Source organism: Lichenostomus cassidix, unplaced genomic scaffold (assembly GCF_008360975.1).
Source record: "Lichenostomus cassidix isolate B80296 unplaced genomic scaffold, HeHo_3.0 HiC_scaffold_34, whole genome shotgun sequence".
NCBI classification, from domain to species: domain Eukaryota; kingdom Metazoa; phylum Chordata; class Aves; order Passeriformes; family Meliphagidae; genus Lichenostomus; species Lichenostomus cassidix.
The window spans coordinates 438,119-457,161 of NW_028147431.1; the positions used below are offsets into that span (position 1 = coordinate 438,119).

At 56.0% G+C, this 19,043-nt stretch overlaps 1 protein-coding gene and 1 long non-coding RNA gene across 2 annotated transcripts; both read right to left on the bottom strand.

Annotated features, from left to right (window-relative positions):
• Window positions 1-34: 34 nt before the first annotated feature.
• On the bottom strand, window positions 35-11,151 carry LOC146423055 (uncharacterized). The gene is made up of 12 exons (XM_085045057.1): window positions 5,487-11,151; window positions 3,169-5,331; window positions 2,985-3,092; window positions 2,362-2,477; window positions 2,100-2,158; window positions 1,872-2,011; window positions 1,655-1,720; window positions 1,415-1,577; window positions 748-909; window positions 439-524; window positions 270-328; window positions 35-171 (listed from the first exon to the last, which is right to left on the bottom strand). Exons 1-12 carry the CDS (start codon window positions 11,149-11,151, stop codon window positions 130-132), a joined length of 8,829 nt encoding a protein of 2,942 aa, XP_084901183.1. The 3' UTR covers window positions 35-129.
• A 6,602-nt stretch (window positions 11,152-17,753) lies between these two features.
• On the bottom strand, window positions 17,754-18,357 carry LOC146423056 (uncharacterized). Its single transcript, XR_014847660.1, has 2 exons — window positions 18,285-18,357; window positions 17,754-18,126 (listed from the first exon to the last, which is right to left on the bottom strand). It is a non-coding gene; the product is annotated as an uncharacterized LOC146423056 (long non-coding RNA).
• Between the last annotated feature and the right edge of the window lie 686 nt (window positions 18,358-19,043).

Consider the following 19,043-nt stretch of genomic DNA (forward strand, 5'->3'; position numbering starts at 1 on the left):
ATGGTGCTGGTGATGGTGATGTTGACATTGATGTTAATGATGATCACATTGATGACATTAATGATGATGATGATGATGATGATGAGGTGGTGGCAATCACCACCCTGGTGCTCCTCACCTCACCGCATCTCAGAACTGCGTGAAGAAGCTCTGCGGCCTCGGGATTTGGATCTGTTGGGATGTGCCGGAGGAGATCCAGGAGAAAACGGAGTGTCAGGAACATTTGGGGTGTCCCCACCACCCTGGTCCCACCATGGAGGAGAACTCACCGGCACCGACGTGTCCATGGCATCAAGGTTGACATGATGGTCATCCTCATGCTGGGCATCTGGGGACAGAGGAGGTCCAGTGGAGGTGCTCATGGTGCAGATGGAGAGCACAAACCAATCTCCCCACCCCTGTGGGGTCACCAGAGATCTCCACCCACCCCATGCCCACCTTGGTTCCGGATGGTGAAGTTTCCTCCGAGGCTCCACTCCTCGCTGGTGTCCTGGTACCACTTCTCCATTATCTCCTGCTCAGCCCTGGAGATGGGACAGGGAGGTCACCACCAGCAGGTCCATCCCTGCCTGGACACCCCCAAAGCACCAAGATTCCCCCTCAACCCCCAGGACCTCATCCAAGGCGAGGAACATCTGGACTGCTCCTCATTCCAGATGAGGAACATCTGGAAACCAACAACTCCATGAGTTCTTCAACCCCAAGGAGGACACCTGGACCAGATCTCCCAAACCTGCCCCATCTCACCTCTCAAACAACCCAGATCTCCGAGCTCGGAAGAGGAAGACGGAGAGGACGGCAATCACGGTGACCAGGATGGCCACGGCCAAGCCCAGGCCCACAGCCAGTTTGCTGACCCGTGATATGCAGCGGTCATCTTGGTACCAATACAGATGGGTCTCGTCGCAGCTGGTGGGGGAGGACAAGGTGGTCAACCCAAAGCTGGGACCTCCAATAGAATCCCCCCACCCCAAACCCATTTCTGCAACCTCAGGGACCTCCTTGAAGCAAGATTCTGCTCCAGCTTGGGGCTTTTAGCCCTGGAGATGATTGTGGAGATCCACCAGAAGGGTTGGATCCATGTGGACCAAGATCCTACACCAACCCTGATGATTTTGGACCCATTTTCCTGCAGAGAAAACTTTGGAAATGACCATGGAGATCCACCAGGATGCTTGGGTCCATGTGGGCCAAGAATCTGCTCCAATCCTGAAGGATTTTGACTCATTTTCCATGCAGAAAACAGCTTGGAAATGACCATGGAGATCCACCAGAAGGTTGGATCCGTGGGGACCAAGGTCCTGCTCAAGCCCAAGGGTTTTTAACCCTGGAAATGACCATGGAGGTCCACCAGAAGGTTGAATCCCTGAGGCACATCTCCGGAGGAGGAAGATGAGTTTCCTTCAGCCCTTACGAGCACTGAGGACCTCCACGGGTGATGCGACACGTCCCCCGGTGGCAGTCGATGGTGCTGGCGGTGTCCGGGGTGCAGTTGGACATGCAGGACAACCCGGAGCTCGTCAGGTTGGGGAAGAAGAACTCCTGGTAGCCCTCGGGCGCTTGGCTCCGGCAGTAGGCTGGAGAAGTGGACAGAGGTCAACTGGGTGGACCTTGGAGTCCCCAAACCCAGGTGGATTTCCCCCAAATTGCTCACCGTCTTGGTCGAATTCTAGCGGGGTGTTGGTGATCACCACCTCGGAAGAGTTGAAGCACAGCTCATCTGGAAAAAAGGTCAAACTGGGATGAGTGGACAACCCCACAGCTCCTCCCCCATGGGTGTCCACGGTGGTTTGGGGTGGGTGGGAAGTTGTCCCCCACCCCGTGGATGACCCAAGTTTTCCCCACTGCCACAGGAGAAGGTGACAAGGTACCACTGGTGCAGTTGAGATTCGTCGCCGCCTCCTCGATCTTCTCCTGCACGTTGGCGGTGATGTTCTGCAGCTTCTCCTGGCTCTGGGTGGTCACCATCAGGGCCACGATGACGTCGTGATCCACAATCACGCTGCCGTTCCTGGCCGGAAATGCCACCATCCCATTCCAAACACCGTTTTTCCACAGAATGACCCCAAAATTCCCATCCCAATGACCCCAGAACTCACCTTAGACGGTTCACCTTGATGCCCCTGTACCCCTCGATGCTGGAGTAGACCACATCCATCTGGAAGGAAAGAAGGTCATCTCCAGGTGGGATTCTGGGGTCTGTTCCCCTCTCACCCTCCTGGATCTCCCTCATTTTGGTTGTTCCTCCCAAATCCATCCCGGCAGACCAGGAGAACATCATGCAAGAACTTAGAGAACCCATGAGATCCATCTGGCTGCTCCACCAGGTAGGTCCCAGCTTCATGTCCCATTTTCCTCTACCTGCTTGGTGAAGTCCTGGACAAACTCAATGTAGGTGGGCGAGGAGTTGTTGTTGAGGTCGTCGGTGAATTCCCGGTTGGTGATCCTCAGCTCCACCTGCACAGTCCCGTTGGTCTCTGGGAATGTCCAAGACCAGGCCATGAAGGAGATGGAGCAGAGAGACCTTTCCAGGCAGGTGGGACCCCATAATTTCCCTCTAAACCTCATGGATTTTGGGGTTGTTGTGAAGGAACCGGGAGAAACATCCTCCACCCATCACAAGAGACCATCAGGGGCACCACAGCTCCACTGGGTTGTCCCAGTGTGGACTGGGGCCATGTCCCAACTCCTAGAATTCCCAGGTGGGAATCCCAGGTGGATCCTGATGTTGGCTTGGAGCTGGAACATCTCCAATCTCCCAGAATTCCCTGGTGGGAATTCCGGGTGGATCCTGGGCAGGACCTGGTGGAACCATCACCTCTTCCCAAATTTTTGGGTCCTGGGAGACTCCGACACAGGTATGGAGAAGGTTCTTTGGGATATGGTCACACCTGGTCCACCCCCACCTGGAGAACCCCTCCAGATCCTTCTCAACCCCACAGATCTCATCCCAATACATCCCAAAAAACCCACGGAATTCCTACCGGCGTTGGTTTCGATGGTGTTGATGACTTCCTCGCACTGGACCCCTTTGAAGCCGTTGAGACACTGGCAGCGGTCGCCGATCCAGGTGCCACCATTTTTGCAGATCCCTGGGAGGAAATGGGATGGAAAAGGAACCGGAAGAGACACGGAAATGGGGCAGGAGGGAAGTGGGGTGGGAATTACCTGGAGTGGTGGTTGAGTGGGGAGTGGTGGTGGTGGTGGTGGTGGTGGTTCTACGAGTGGTGGTGGTGGTGGTTCTACGGGTGGTGGTGGTGGTGGTACGGGGGGTGGTGGTGGTCCTCGGTGTTGTTTTGGTGGTTGTAGGTGTAGTGGTGGTTGTGGTTGTCCGGGTGGTCCTAGGTGTGGTTTTGGTGGTCTCAGGTGTGGTTTTAGTGGTTTCAGGGGTGGTTTTGGTTGTCTCAGGAGTGGTAGAGGTCTCAAGGTTCGTGGTGGTCACAGGCGTGGTGGTAGTCTCAGAGGTCATCGTGGTCCAAGGGCTGGTGGTGGTCTCAGAAGTTGTGGTGGTCTCAAGACTGGTGGTGGTGTCAGGGGTTGTGGTTGTCTCAGGAGTGGTGGCGGTCTCGGGGGTGGTGGTTGTCTCAACAGCGGTGGTGATCTCAGGGTTTGTGGTGGTGTTGGGGGTTGTGGCGATCTCAGGAGTGGTGGTAATCTCAGGGGTGGTAGTGGTCTCAATAGTGCTGGTGGTGTCAATAGGGGTGGAGGTTCCAGGCGTTGTGGCTGTCTCAGGAGTGGTGGTGGTCTCGGGTGTGGTGGTGGTCTCAGGACTGGTGTTAGTCTCAGCAGTGGTGGTGGTCTCAAAAGTTGTTGTTGCCCCAGGAGTGGTGGTGATCCAAGCCATCACGGTAGTGGTCTCAGGAGTGGTGGTCTCCGTAGGGGTTGTGGTTTTCTCAGGCGTGCTGGTGATCTCAATGGTTGTTGTGGTACCAGGAGTGGTGGTGGTCTCAAGAGTGGTGGTAACGGTCCCAGAGGGGGTGGTTGTCTCAATGGCGGTGGTGATTCCAGACATTGTGGTTGTCTCAGGAGTTGTGGTGGTCTCAGGTCTGGTGGTGGTCCAAGCAGTGGTGGTGGTCTCAATGGTGGTGGTGGTCCTAGAGCTCGTGGTTTTCTCAGGAGTGGTGGTGGTCCCAGGGGTTGTGGTTGTCTCAGGAGTGGTGGTGGTCTCAGGAGGGGTGGAAATGGTCCCAGTGGTGGTGGTTGTCTCAATAGTGCTGATGGTCTCTATAGTGGTGGTGGTGCCAAGGCTTGTGATTGTCTCAGGAATGGTGGTGGTCCAGGGGATGGTGGGTGTCTCAGGAGTGGTGGTGATCTCAGGGTTGGTGGTGGTGGTACCAGGGGTTGTGGTGGTTTCAGGGCTTGTGGTGGTCTCAGGAGTGCTGGTAGTCTCAATAAGGGTGGTGGTTGTCTCTGGGGTGGTGGTGGTCCCAGGGCTCGTGAGTGTCTCAGGAGTGGTGGTGGTATCAAGAGTGCTGGTGGTCCCCAGTGTGCTGGTGGTCTCGATAGTGGTGGTGGTCCAAGGGGTTGTGGTGGTTGTCTGAGGAGTGGTTGTGGTCTCGGGGGTGGTCATGGTCTCAAAAGTGGTGGTGGTCCCAAGGGTGGTGCTGGTAGTGTCAATAGGGGTGGTGGTCTCTATAGTGGTGGTGGTCCAGGGGGTGATGGTTGTCTCAGAAGTGGTGGTGATCTCAGGGGTGGTGGTAATCTCAGGGGTCATGGTGGTCTCAATAGTGCTGGTGGTGTCAATAGGTGTGGTGGTCCCAGGCATTGTGGTGGTCCAAGCGGTGGTGGTGGTCTCTGGGGTGGTTGTCTCAATAGTGCTGATTGTCTCTATAGCGGTGGTGGTCCCAATTGTGGTGGTTGTCTCAGGAGTGGTGGTGGTCCCAAGTGTGGTGGTTGCCTCGATAGTGGTGGTGATCTCAGGGTTTGTGGTTGTCTCAGGATTGGTGTTTGTGTCAGGGGTGGTGGTGGTCTCAAAAGTTGTTGTGGTCTCAGGAGAGCTGGTGGTGTCAATATGGGTGGTGGTCCAGGGGGTTGTGGTTGTCTCAGGCGTGCTGGTGGTCTTGGGGCTGGTTGTGATCTCAGGGATGGTGGTGGTCACAGGGGTGGTGGTGGTCTCAAAAGTGGTGGTGGTCCCAAGGCTGGTGGCAGTCTCAGGAGTGGTGTTGGTGTCAATAGTGCTGGTGATCTCCATAACGGTGGTGGTGGTCTCTGGGATGGTGGTGATCTCAGAAGTGGTGGTGATCTCAGAAGTGGTGGTGATCTCAGGATTTGTGGTGGTATCATGGGTGGTGGTGGTCTCAGGAGTGGTGGTAATGGTCCCAGGGGTTGTGGCTGTCTCAGGAGTGGTGGTGGTCCTGGGGGTGCAATGGTGGTGGTGGTCCGGGGGGTGGAGGTTGTCTCAATAATGGTGGTGATCTCAAGAGTTGTGGTCGTCTCAGGAATGGTGGTGGTCCAAGGAGTGGTGGCAGTATCAGGGGTGGTTGTACTCTCAATGGTTGTTGTGGTTCCAGGAGTGGTGGTGATCCCAGCAGTTGTGGTCTCAATAATGGTGGTGGTTTCAAAAGTTGTGGTGGTCCCAGGGGCAGTTGTCTCAGGAGAGGTGGTGGTCCAGGGGGTGGTTGTGATCTCATTCCTGGTGGTGGTCTCAATGGTTGTGGTGGTCTCAGGTCTGGTGTTAGTCCCAGGCATGGTGGTGGTCTCAATAGTGCTGGTGGTCCCAAGTGTGGTGGTGGAGTCAGGAGAGGTGGTGCTATCAATAGTGGTTGTCTCAGGAGTGGTGGTAATGGTTCCAAGGGTGCCGGTGGTCTCAATGGGGGTGGTTGTCTCTATGGTGGTGGTGGTCCAGGGGGTGGTGGTTGTCTGAACAGTGGTGATCTCAGGGTTTATGGTGGTATCAGGAGTGGTGGTAATGGTTCCAGGGGTGGTGGTGGTCTCAATAGTACTGGTGATCTCCATAAGGGTGGTGGTGGTCTCAGGGATGGTGGTGGTCTCAGAAGTGGTGGTGATCTCAGGATTTGTGGTGGTATCATGGGTGGTGGTGGTCTCAGGAGTGCTGGTAATGGTCCCGGTGGTGGTCATCTCAATAGTGGTGGTGGTTTCAAAAGGGGTGGTGGTACCAGCGGTGTTTTTTGTCTCAGGAGTGGTGGTGCTCCAGGGGGTGGTGGTTGTCCCAATATTGGTGGTGGTCTCAAGCATGGTGGTGGTCTCGGGGGTTGTGGTCTCAATGGTGGTGGTGGTCTCAGGGGTTGTAGTGGCCCCAGGAGTGCTGGTGGTCTCTATAGTGGTGGTGGTCCTGGGGGTGGAGGTTGTCTCAATAGTGGTGGTGATCTCAGGGGTTGTGGTGGTCTCAAAGGTGGTGGTCTCAAAGGTGGTGGTGGTCAAAGCACTGCTCGTGGTCCCAGGGTTGGTGGTAGAGGTGCCAGAGGAGCTCTGCGAGACGGTCATGGGTGTAGAGCTGCTACTGGCAGGAGTAGAGATGGTGGTGGGAGTAGAACTGCTACTTGTAGGTAAGGAACTGCTGCTTGTGGGTACAGAGCTGGTACTACTAGGTGTAAATACACTGCGGGTTGTGGAGCTGCTAGTGGTGGATGCAGAGATACTACTCGTAGATGTAAGAGTGCTACCTGTAGCTGAAGAGCTGCTACTGGTGGGTGTAGTGCCAGTGGTGGCTGTAGAGCTACTACTGGTGGGTGTAGGTTGGCTACTCGTAGGTGTATAGCTACTACTTGTAGTTGCAGAGCCGGTACTGGTGGGTTTAGTGTCACGAGTGGGTGTAGAAATACTACTGGTGCGTGTAGAGCCACTACTAGTGGGGGTGAAGCTGCTACTTGCAGGTGTAGAACTGGTGTTGGTGGATGTAGTGATGGTTGTGGGTGTAGAAATACTCATGGTTGGTGTTGAACGATTACTTGTGGGTGTATAATTGGTGGTTGGTGTAGAGCTGCTGCTTGTAGGTGTAGAGCTGCTACTTGCCAGTGTATAACTTTCACTGGTAGGTGTTGAGCTAGAGCTGAATGTAGAGCTGCTGCGGGTAGGTGTAGAGGTACTAGCTGAAAGTGTAGAGAAACTACTGGTGGCTGTCGTGCCGGTTGTTTGGGCAGAGCTGCCGCTGGCGGGTGTAGGGCTGCTAGCTGTAGGCGTAGACATGCTGCTGGTGATGGTTGTGCCGGTCATTGGGGCAGAGCTGCCGCTGGCGGCTGTAGGGCTACTAGCTGTAGACGTAGAGACGCTGCTGGTAAGTGCAGAGATGGTCGTTGGGACAGAGCTGCCGCTGGCAGCTGTAGGGCTGCTAGCTGTAGGCGTAGAGACGCTGCTGGTGATGGTCGTGCCCGTCGTTGGGGCAGAGCTGCCGCTGGCGGCTGTAGGGCTGCTAGCTGTAGGCGTAGAGACACTGCTGGTGGGTTCAGTGCCGGTCGTTGGGGCAGAGCTGCCGCTGGCGGCTGTAGGGCTACTAGCTGTAGGCGTAGAGATGCTGCTGGTGAGTGCAGAGATCGTCGTTGGGGCAGAGCTGCCGCTGGCGGCTGTAGGGCTGCTAGCTGTAGGCGAAGAGACGCTGCTGGTGCCAGTTGTGCCGGTTGTTGGGGCAGAGCTGCCGCTGGCGGCTGTAGGGCTGCTAGCTGTAGGCGTAGAGATGCTGCTGGTGAGTACAGAGATGGTCGTTGGGACAGAGCTGCCGCTGGCGGCTGTAGGGCTGCTAGCTGTAGGCGTAGAGACGCTGCTGCTGCCAGTTGTGCCGGTCATTGGGGCAGAGCTGCCGCTGGCGGCTGTAGGGCTGCTAGCTGTAGGCGTCGAGACGCTGCTGGAGGGTGCAGTACCAGTTGTTGGGGCAGAGCTGCCGCTGACGGCTGTAGGGCTGCTAGCTGTAGGCGTAGATATGCTGCTGGTGCCTGTCGTGGTGGTCGTTGGGGCAGAGCTGCCGCTGGCGGCTGTAGGGCTGCTAGCTGTAGGCGTAGAGACCCTACTGGTGGGTGCACTGCCGGTGGTGCCGGTTGTTGGGGCAGAGCTGCCGCTGGCGGCTGTAGGGCTGCTAGCTGTAGGCGTAGAGGCGCTGCCGGTGGGTGCAGTGCCGGTGGTGCCGGTTGTTGGGGCAGGGCTGCCGCTGGCGGCTGTAGGGCTGCTAGCTGTAGGCGAAGAGACGCTGCTGGTGGGTGCAGTGCCGGTGGGGCCGGTCGTTGGGGCAGAGCTGCCGCTGGCGGCTGTAGGGCTGCTAGCTGTAGGCGAAGAGACGCTGCCGGTGTCTGTGGTGCCGGTTGTTGGGGCAGAGCTGCCACTGGCGGCTGTAGGGCTGCTAGTTGTAGGCGTAGAGACGCGGCTGGTGAGTGCAGAGATGGACGTTGGGGCAGAGCTGCCGCTGGCGGCTGTAGGGCTGCTAGCTGTAGGCGTAGAGACGCGGCTGGTGCCAGTTGTGCCAGTCATTGGGGCAGAGCTGCCGCTGGCGGCTGTAGGGCTGCTAGCTGTAGGCGTAGAGACACTGCTGGTGAGTGCAGAGATGGTCGTTGGGGCAGAGCTGCCGCTGGCAGCTGTAGGGCTGCTAGCTGTAGGCGAAGAGACGCTGCTGGTGGGTGCAGTACGGGTTGTTGCGGCAGAGCTGCCGCTGGCGGCTGTAGGGCTGCTAGCTGTAGGCGTAGAGACGCTGCTGGTGATGGTCGTGCCGGTCGTTGGGGCAGAGCTGCCGCTGGCGGCTGTAGGGCTGCTAGCTGTAGGCGTAGACATGCTGCTGGTGATGGTTGTGCCGGTCATTGGGGCAGAGCTGCCGCTGGCGGCTGTAGGGCTGCTAGCTGTAGGCGTAGAGACACTGCTGGTGGGTTCAGTGCCGGTTGTTGGGGCAGAGCTGCCGCTGGCGGCTGTAGGGCTACTAGCTGTAGGCGTAGAGATGCTGCTGGTGAGTGCAGAGATGGTCGTTGTGGCAGAGCTGCCGCTGGCGGCTGTAGGGCTGCTAGCTGTAGGCGTAGAGACGCTGCTGGTGGGTGCAGTGCCAGTGGTGCCGGTCGTTGGGGCAGAGCCGCCGCTGGCGGCTGTAGGGCTGCTAGCTGTAGGCGAAGAGACGCTGCCGGTGTCTGTGGTGCCGGTTGTTGGGGCAGAGCTGCCACTGGCGGCTGTAGGGCTGCTAGCTGTAGGCGTAGAGACGCGGCTGGTGCCAGTTGTGCCGGTCATTGGGGCAGAGCTGCCGCTGGCGGCTGTAGGGCTGCTAGCTGTAGGCGTAGAGACGCTGCTGGTGAGTGCAGAGATGGTCGTTGGGGCAGAGCTGCCGCTGGCGGCTGTAGGGCTGCTAGCTGTAGGTGTAGAGACGCTGCTGGTGAGTGCAGAGATGGTCGTTGGGGCAGAGCTGCCGCTGGCGGCTGTAGGGCTGCTAGCTGTAGGCGTAGAGACGCTGCTGGTGCCAGTTGTGCCGGTCGCTGGGGCAGAGCTGCCGCTGGCGGCTGTAGGGCTGCTAGCTGTAGGCATAAAGACGCTGCTGGTGGGTGCAGTGCCGGTGGTGCTGGTTGTTGGGGCAGGGCTGCCGCTGGCGGCTGTAGGGCTGCTAGCTGCAGGCGTAGAGACGCTGCTGGTGATGGTCGTGCCGGTCGTTGTGGCAGAGCTGCCGCTGGCGGCTGTAGGGCTGCTAGCTGTAGGCGAAGAGACGCTGCCGGTGGCTGTGGTGCCGGTTGTTGGGGCAGAGCTGCCGCTGGCGGCTGTAGGGCTGCTAGCTGTAGGCGTAGAGACGCTGCTGGTGAGCGCAGAGATGGTCGTTGCGGCAGAGCTGCCGCTGGCGGCTGTAGGGCTGCTAGCTGTAGGCGTAGAGACGCTGCTGCTGCCAGTTGTGCCGGTTGTTGGGGCAGAGCTGCCGCTGGCGGCTGTAGGGCTGCTAGCTGTAGGCGAAGAGACGCTGCTGGTGGCTGTGGTGCCAGTTGTTGGGGCAGAGCTGCCGCTGGCGGCTGTAGGGCTGCTAGCTGTAGGCGTAGAGACGCTGCTGGGGAGTACAGAGATGGTCGTTGTGGCAGAGCTGCCACTGGCGGCTGTAGGGCTGCTAGCTGTAGGCGTAGAGACGCTGCTGGTGATGGTCTTGCCGGTCGTTGGGGCAGAGCTGCCACTGGCGGCTGTAGGGCTGCTAGCTGTAGGCGAAGAGACGCTGCCGGTGGGTGCACTGCCGGTGGTGCCGGTTGTTGGGGCAGAGCTGCCGCTGGCGGCTGTAGGGCTGCTAGCTGTAGGCGTAGAGACGCTGCTGGTGAGCGCAGAGATGGTCGTTGTGGCAGAGCTGCCGCTGGCGGCTGTAGGGCTGCTAGCTGTAGGCGTAGAGACCCTACTGGTGGGTGCGCTGCCGGTGGTGCCAGTTGTTGGGGCAGAGCTGCCACTGGCGGCTGTAGGGCTGCTAGCTGTAGGCATAGAGACGCGGCTGGTGGGCGCAGTGCCGGTGGTGCCGGTTGTTGGGGCAGGGCTGCCACTGGCGGCTGTAGGGCTGCTAGCTGTAGGCGTAGAGACGCTGCTGGTGAGCGCAGAGATGGACGTTGGGGCAGAGCTGCCGCTGGCGGCTGTAGGGCTGCTAGCTGTAGGCGTCAAGATGCTGCGGGTGGGCGCAGTGCCGGTGGTACCGGTCGTTGGGGCAGAGCTGCCGCTGGCGGCTGTAGGGCTGCTAGCTGTAGGCGTAGAGACACTGCTGGTGAGTGCAGAGATGGTCGTTGGGGCAGGGCTGCCGCTGGCGGCTGTAGGGCTGCTAGCTGTAGGCGTAGAGACGCTGCTGGTGCCTGTCGTGGTGGTCGTTGGGGCAGAGCTGCCGCTGGCGGCTGTAGGGCTGCTAGCTGTAGGCGAAGAGACGCTGCCGGTGGCTGTGGTGCCGGTGGTTGGGGCAGAGCTGCCGCTGGCGGCTGTAGGGCTGCTAGCTGTAGGCGTAGAGACGCTGCTGGTGAGCGCAGAGATGGTCGTTGCGGCAGAGCTGCCGCCGGCGGCTGTAGGGCTGCTAGCTGTAGGCGTAGAGACGCTGCTGGTGGGTGCAGTGCCGGTGGTGCCGGTCGTTGGGGCAGAGCTGCCGCTGGCGGCTGTAGGGCTGCTAGCTGTAGGCGTAGAGACGCGGCTGGTGCCAGTTGTGCCGGTCATTGGGGCAGAGCTGCCGCTGGCGGCTGTAGGGCTGCTAGCTGTAGGCGTAGACATGCTGCTGGTGATGGTTGTGCCGGTCATTGGGGCAGAGCTCCGGTGGTGCCGGTTGTTGGGGCAGAGCTGCCGCTGGCGGCTGTAGGGCTGCTAGCTGTAGGCGTAGAGACGCTGCCGGTGGGTGCAGTGCCGGTGGTGCCGGTTGTTGGGGCAGAGCTGCCCCTGTCGTCTGTAGGGGTGCTAGCTGTAGGCGTTGATATGCTGATGGTGGGTGACGTGCCGGTTGTTGGGGCAGAGCTGCCGCTGGCGGCTATAGGGCTGTTTATTGTCCTTATGTTTTGCTCAACTTCTCCATCTCTCCCCGCGCCGTTTTTTCCCCCAGAAATTTCGCTCTCCTCGACATTTCCGTCTCTCCCGGGTTTTGTCCAATTTTCTGGGGGAATCCTTGATGTGTCCACAATTTTGGGTCTCTCGGTGGTCGAGTATGCTGCAAAGAGAGCAGAAATCCTGGTCTGAGATGTTTTCGGGACGACCTGGACTTGGCGTTCCCATTGTCCAGGTGGTTTTTTGGACATTTCCCCCTCCCCGGTACCTTTTGGGACTCATGGAATGATTTGGGCCCACCTGGAGCAGGTGGGACCTTCTGGAATGTTCTCCTTAAGTCACAACTCCCCAGTTTTGGGAAAACTGAGAACCTCTCCCTCCATGGGACCCTCTGGAATGTTCTTTTTAGGTCACAATTCCCCAGTTTTGGGAAAATTGGGCATCTCCGCCATGTGAGGCCGCCTGGAATATTTCCTTTAAATCACAACTCCCCAGTTTTGGGGAAACTGATAACCTCCTCATCCCTGGAACCCTCTGGAATGTTCCCTTTAATCCCAATTCCTCGATTTTGGGAAAATTTATAACCTCCCCCAGGTGTGACAGTCTGGAATGTTCTCTTTAAGCCACATTTCCTCAATTTTGGGAAAATTGAGAACCTCCCCCACGTGAGACCCTCTGGAATGTTCCCTTTAAGTCACGATTCTTCAATTTTCCCAAAATTGAGAATCTCCTTCATGTGGGACCCTCTGGAATGTTCCCTTTAAGTCACAGTTCTTCAATTTCCCCAAAATTGAGAATCTCCTTCAGGTGGGACCCTCTGGAATATTTCCTTTAAATCACAATTCCCCAATTTTGGGAAAACTGAGAACCTCCTCCATGTGAGACCCTCTGGAATGTTCACTTTAACTCACAATTCCTCGATTTTGGGAACACCGAGAACCTCCCCCTCCTTTTCCTCCACCCCTCTGAACTCCCCGATCTCTCCCAGCCCTTCCCCACGTGCCGCTATCATCCCCAGGTACTCCTTATCATCCCCAGGTGCTCCTTATCACCTCCAGGTTCTCCTTATCACCTCCAGGTGCTCATTATCCTCACGAAATGCTCATTATCCCTTCCAGGAACCTTTATCAGTTCCAGGGAATCTCTTATCTCTCCCCTTATCGGCTCTACTTTCGTTTCTCGCTGCTCCTTCCCCGACCCGGACTTTGTCTCTCTCCTCCCTTCCCTTCCCGAGATTTGAGTTTTGAGTTTCGTTTCCCCGCAGGGAATCTCCGACACTCCCACACGGGACCGTGGGCGCGCGGCACGTGCCCAGGTGAGCGCCCAGGTGAGCGCCCAGGTGAGCGCGGCCAGGTGAGCGGCACGACCGTGACACCCTCAGGGAGCAGCGGGGACACTTTGCCCTAGCGCAAGGGTCACTCAAATCGAGATTTTTTTACCGTGAAGTTCCTTTCCGGCTTGGAAAAAAACCCCGAATTTACAAAAAAAAAAAAAAAAAAAAAAAATCAAACCCCTGAATTAATAAAAATGACTCTTAAAAAAACGCTTTAAAAGCACCAAAAAAAGCCTCGTTGTCTGCGGAATTCTCATTTTCCCGGCCGGGTTGTTATTTTATTGAGGTTTTCCAGCTGTGGCGGCTTTGATTAGCTGCTCTCGTGTAATTAACGCTGCCTCTTAATGAGGTTTCCCGGCTGGGATTGGCAGGGGGGTGAGGAGGGGGAGGGGGAAACTGGGAAGAGCCGGAGCGGAGCTGGGGAGGGGGATTTATACCGGGAATGTCGCGGTGGTGGCACCGGATGGGGACAGGGGGAGGTGGCACCTGTTTGGGGACATCGAGTCATGGGGGAGGGGGGCGTGGTTGGACCCCCGAGCCACCCCTGTGGACCCCAAATCCATTCCCGTGGATCCCTGATCTATCCCTGGAGATCCCAAATCCATCCCTGGAGATCCCAAATCTATCCCTGATCCATCCCTGGAGATCCCTGGAGATCCTGGTCCATCCCTGGAGATCCCCAAACCATCCCTGATTCATCCCTGATCCATCCCTGGAGATCCCAATCCATCCCTGGAGATCCCAATCCATCCCTGGACATTCTGATCCATCCCTGGAGATCCCCAAACCATCCCTGATTCATCCCTGATCCATCCCTGGAGATCCCAATCCATCCCTGGAGATCCCAATCCATCCCTGGACATTCTGATCCATCCCTGGAGATCCCCAAACCATCCCTGATTCATCCCTGATCCATCCCTGGAGATCCCAATCCATCCCTGGAGATCCCAATCCATCCCTGGACATTCTGATCCATCCCTGGAGATCCCCAAACCATCCCTGATTCATCCCTGATCCATCCCTGGAGATCCCAATCCATCCCTGGAGATCCCAATCCATCCCTGGACATTCTGATCCATCCCTGGAGATCCCCAAACCATCCCTGATTCATGCCTGATCCATCCCTGGAGATCCTGATCCACCCCTGCAGATCCCTGGAGATCTCAAATCCATCCCTGGAGATCCTGGTCCATCCCTGGAGATCCCAAATCTATCCCTGATCCATCCCTGGAGATCTCTGATCCATCCCTGGAGATCCCAATCCATCCCTGCAGATCCCAAATGCATCCCCATGGACCCCAAATCCGTTCCCATAGATCCCAAATCCCTCCCTGCAGACCCCAATCCATCCCTGCAGACCCCAACTCCCTCCCTGCAGACCCCAAATCCCTCCCTGCAGACCCCAAATCCCTCCCTGCAGACCCCAAATGCATCCCTCCAGATCCCAGTCCATCCCTGCAGACCCCAAACCCATCCCTGCAGACCCCCAAACCCATCCCTGCAGATCCCAAACCCATCCCTGCAGATCCCAAATCCCTCCCTGCAGACCCCAAACCCATTCCCCTCCACCCCACAATGGGATGAAACCTCAGAAACAGAAATTTCATCCAGGGGATGGAGGTGACAGGGAGTGAAGCCACAATCCCACAGGGAATCCCCACAGAAAACCCCAAGAGAAAACAACATCCTTATTTTCCCCCCCAAAAACATCCCCAAAAAACCCCAAAAAACCTTTCCCAGCCCAACTCACTCACTATCCCTTCAGGGATGAAGAGGAGGAAGAAGAAGAAGTGGAGATGAAGGATGCAGAGTTTCATTTTCTCTCACGGCTCCTCCGCCGGCACCATGCCAGTGCCGGAATGCTCTTGGATCCCCAGAGCCGCGGGAAGAAAAGGAACCTTTGTCCCCTCGATGGGAAGGGACAGAACCTCCCTGCCACCCCCTCGGGTGACGCAACGGTGGAGGGGCCAAAGCTCCTCCAGGAGCTCTGCTGGACATCGGGAACCCCTTGGGGACAGTTTGGGGTTGAGTTTGGGGTTTTAGGGGGTTGAGATTGGGGTCCTGGGTGGGGTTTTGGGGTTGAGTTTGTGGTTTTGGGGTTGAGTTTGTGGTCTTGGGGGTCAGTTTGTGTGACCAACCCTTGGGTCACATTTGGGTCACTTTTGGGTCATGTTTGGGTCATCAGCAGTCCCATGGAGACCCCTTTGGATCCCCTTTGGGGTCGAGATTGGGGTCCCAGGTGGGGTTTTGGGGTCAAGTTTGTGGTTTTGGGGTTGAGTTTGTGATTTTGGGGGTCGAGTTTGTGGTTTTGGGGGTCAGTTTGAGTGACCAACCCTTGGATCATGTTTGGGTCACGTTTGGGTCATATTTGGGTCATATTTGGGTCATTGGGAATCCCTTGGGGACACTTTGGGGTTTAGTTTGTGGTTTTAGGGTTGAGTTTGGGGTTTTGGGGGTCAGTTTGAGTGACCAACCCTTGGATCGTGGCTGGGTCACGTTTGGGTCACGGTTGGGTCACGTTTGGGTCACGTTTGGGTCACGTTTGGGTCATCGGGAATTCCATGGAGACCCCTTTGAATCCCCATTGGGGTTGAGTTTGTGGTTTTGGGGGTCAGTTTCTGTGACCAACCCTTGGATCGTGTTTGGGTCACGTTTGGGTCACAACTGGGTCATCGGGAATGCCTTGGGGACCCTTTGGGGTTGAGTTTGGGGTTGTGGGGGGTTGAGATTGGGGTCATGGGTGGGGTTTTGGGGTTGAGTTTGTGGTTTTGGGGTTGAGTTTGTGGTTTTGGGGGTCAGATTGTGTGACCAACCCTTGGGTCATGACTAGGTCACGTTTGGGTCACGTCTGGGTCATATTTGGGTCATCCGGAATTCCATGGAGACCCCTTCGGATCCCCTTTGGGGTCAAGTTTGTGGTTTTGGGGGTCAGTTTGAGTGACCAACCCTTGGATTGTGTTTGGGTCATAATTGGGTCGTATTTGGGTCATCAGAAATCCCTTGGGGACCCTTTGGGGTTGAGTTTGGGATTGAGATTGGGGTCCCGGGTGGGATTTTGGGGTCGAGTTTGTGGTTTTAGGGGTCAGTTTGAGTGACCAACACTTGGATCGTGTTTGGGTCATGTTTGGGTCACGTTTGGGTCATGTTTGGGTCATATTTGGGTCATCAGGAATCCCATGGAGACCCCTTGGATCCCCTTTGGGGTTTAGATTGGGGTCCCAGGTGGGCTTTTGGGGTCAAGTTTGTGGTTTTGGGGTTGAGTTTGTGATTTTGGGGGTCGGTTTGAGTGACCAACACTTGGATCATGTTTGGGTCACGTTTGGGTCATATTTGGGTCATATTTGGGTCATTGGGAATCCCATGGGGACCCTTTGGGGTTGAGTTTGTGGTTTTGGGGGGTCGAGATTGGGATTTTGAGGTGCCAGGTGTGGTTTTGGGGTTGAGTTTGTGGTTTTGGTGGTCAATTTCTGTGACCAACCCTTGGGTCATATTTGGGTCATCGGGAATTCCATGGAGCCCCCTTGGATCCCATTTGGGGTTGAGTTTGGGGTCGAGATTGGGGACCTTGAGGTCCCAGGTGGGGTTTTGGGGTCAAGTTTGTGGTTTTGCGGTTGAGTTCGTGGTTTTGTGAGTCAGTTTGAGTGACTAACACTTGGATCGTGTTTGGGTCACGTTTGGGTCATATTTGGGTCATTGGGAATCCCTTGGGGACACTTTGGGGTTTAGTTTGTGGTTTTAGGGTTGAGTTTGGGGTTTTAGGGGGTCAGTTTGAGTGACCAACCCTGGGATCGTGGCTGGGTCACGTTTGGGTCACGTTTGGGTCACGTTTGGGTCACGTTTGGGTCACGTTTGGGTCACGTTTGGGTCACGTTTGGGTCATCGGGAATTCCATGGAGACCCCTTTGAATCCCCATTGGGGTTGAGTTTGTGGTTTTGGGGGTCAGTTTCTGTGACCAACCCTTGGATCGTGTTTGGGTCACGTTTGGGTCACAACTGGGTCATCGGGAATGCCTTGGGGACCCTTTGGGGTTGAGTTTGGGGTTGTGGGGGGTTGAGATTGGGGTCATGGGTGGGGTTTTGGGGTTGAGTTTGTGGTTTTGGGGTTGAGTTTGTGGTTTTGGGGGTCAGATTGTGTGACCAACCCTTGGGTCATGACTAGGTCACGTTTGGGTCACGTCTGGGTCATATTTGGGTCATCCGGAATTCCATGGAGACCCCTTCGGATCCCCTTTGGGGTCAAGTTTGTGGTTTTGGGGGTCAGTTTGAGTGACCAACCTTTGGATTGTGTTTGGGTCATAATTGGGTCGTATTTGGGTCATCGGAAATCCCTTGGGGACCCTTTGGGGTTGAGTTTGGGATTGAGATTGGGGTCCCGGGTGGGATTTTGGGGTCGAGTTTGTGGTTTTAGGGGTCAGTTTGAGTGACCAACCCTTGGATCGTGTTTGGGTCATGTTTGGGTCATATTGGGTCATCAGGAATCCCATGGAGACCCCTTGGATCCCCTTTGGGGTCGAGATTGGGGTCCCAGGTGGGGTTTTGGGGTCAAGTTTGTGGTTTTGGGGTTGAGTTTGTGGTTTTGGGGGTTGAGTTTGTGTGACCAACCCTTGGGTCACTTTTGGGTCACGTTTGGGTCATGTTTGGGTCATCATTGGGTCACGTTTGGGTCATCACTGGGTCACCACTGATCACCACAGGGTATCAATAGCCAAACCCCATCCCAAAAAAACCCCAAATTCCATGAAAATTAGGATTTCCCAGCAACCCCAAACCCCTTAGGGATATCCTCTCCAAGGACAAACCCCGCATCCCAAAAACCCATTTTGGTGACCAAAACCAACATCCCAAAACTCCCAAAATCCCCGAAAAATAAATCAAAAACCCCCTTAGAGTCCCCCCACCCCTCAGTTTGACCCCAAATCCTCTAGCCGCCCTTTTCCCGCTTTCCCAGCCCCTCCCACACACCTGCTGGGAGGAACAACCCAGAAAACAAACACCGTTATCTGCCGAGGGCTGGGAAGGGTGGGAATCGGAATTTTGGGGTGGCAGGAGGTCAAGTTTTATTGGGTTTGGGGTTCCGCCCCGGCCGGTGTTTGGCAAAAGGGTGTTTTGTGGGGTTTTTTCCTTCTCTCCGGTGGTGGTTGGGTTGTTGTGGGTTGGTTTGGGGTGTTGGTTGGTTGTGTTGGGGTTGGGATTTTCCTTCAAAGACACCCTGTGATCCCCCAAAAATGAGCTCGAGTGTCAAATTCCTCCCGCGATCCCCAAAACCCCAATTGTGACCCCGAAACCTCTGATGTCAAAACCCAAAATTCTGATTTTGATGGTTAAAACCCCAAATCCCAATCGTGACCCCAAAACCCCCGATCTCAAACCTTGAAATTCTGATCTCAATGGTTAAAACCCCAAATCTGTGCCCCAAATCCCAATTGTGACCTCAAAACTTCCGATCTCAAACCCTGAAATTCTGATCTTGATCAGAAACCCAAAATCCCAAATCCCAAAAACCCCAAATCCCAATTGTGAACCCTAAACCTCCAATCTCAAACCCCAAATCTGTGCACCAAACCCCAATTATGACCCCAAAACCTCCAATCTCAAACCCCCAAATTCGGATTTTGATGGTTAAAACCCCAAATCTGTGCCCCAGACCCAAATAATGACCCCAAAACCTCCAATCTCAAACCCCAAATTGGTGTCTCAAACCCCAATCGTGACCCCAAAACCTGCAATCTCAAATCCCCAAATTCTGATCACAATGGTTAAAACCCCAAATCCCAATCGTGACCCCAAAACCCAACCCTGACCTTTCAAACCCCAACTGCGCCCTCCAAAATCCCAAACTCGACCCCAAAACACCAACTGTGACCCCAAAACGCCGACTGTGACTTTCAAAATTCCAACCTCAACCCCTCCAAAACCCCGATCTCGAACCCCAAAACCTCAACCTGAACCTCCAAACCTTCGACCTCAACCTTCACAACCCCAATCTCAACCCCAAACTCTCAATTTCAACCTCCAAACCCCAATCTCGACCTCCAAAACCCCAATCTCAACCCCAAACTCTCAATTTCAACCTCCAAACCCCAATCTCGACCTCCAAAACCTTGTTTTTGCCCCCAAAAACCCAACCATGACCCCAAATCCCCCAATCTCGACCTCCAAGACTCCAATATCGTCCCCAAATTCTCAATTTCAGCCCCAAAACCCCAATCTGGACCCCAAATTCTCAATTTCAACCTCCAAACCCCAATCTCGACCTCCAAAACCTTGTTTTTGCCCCCAAAACCCCAACCGTGACCCCAAATCCCCCAACCTCAACCCCAAA

What these genes read in the sequence shown, in the direction of transcription:
- LOC146423055 (XM_085045057.1), bottom strand. Translation starts at nt 11,151, where the DNA reads ATGACCGGCACAACCATCACCAGCAGCATGTCTACGCCTACAGCTAGC. An exon ending in CGTGGAGGTCCTCAGTGCTC is followed by an intron (nt 910 to 1,414) that starts GTAAGGGCTGAA and finishes CTCCCCCACCAG; the next exon opens with CTGCGACGAGACCCATCTGT. An exon ending in AGATCTGGGTTGTTTGAGAG is followed by an intron (nt 525 to 747) that starts GTGAGATGGGGC and finishes TCCCATCTCCAG; the next exon opens with GGCTGAGCAGGAGATAATGG.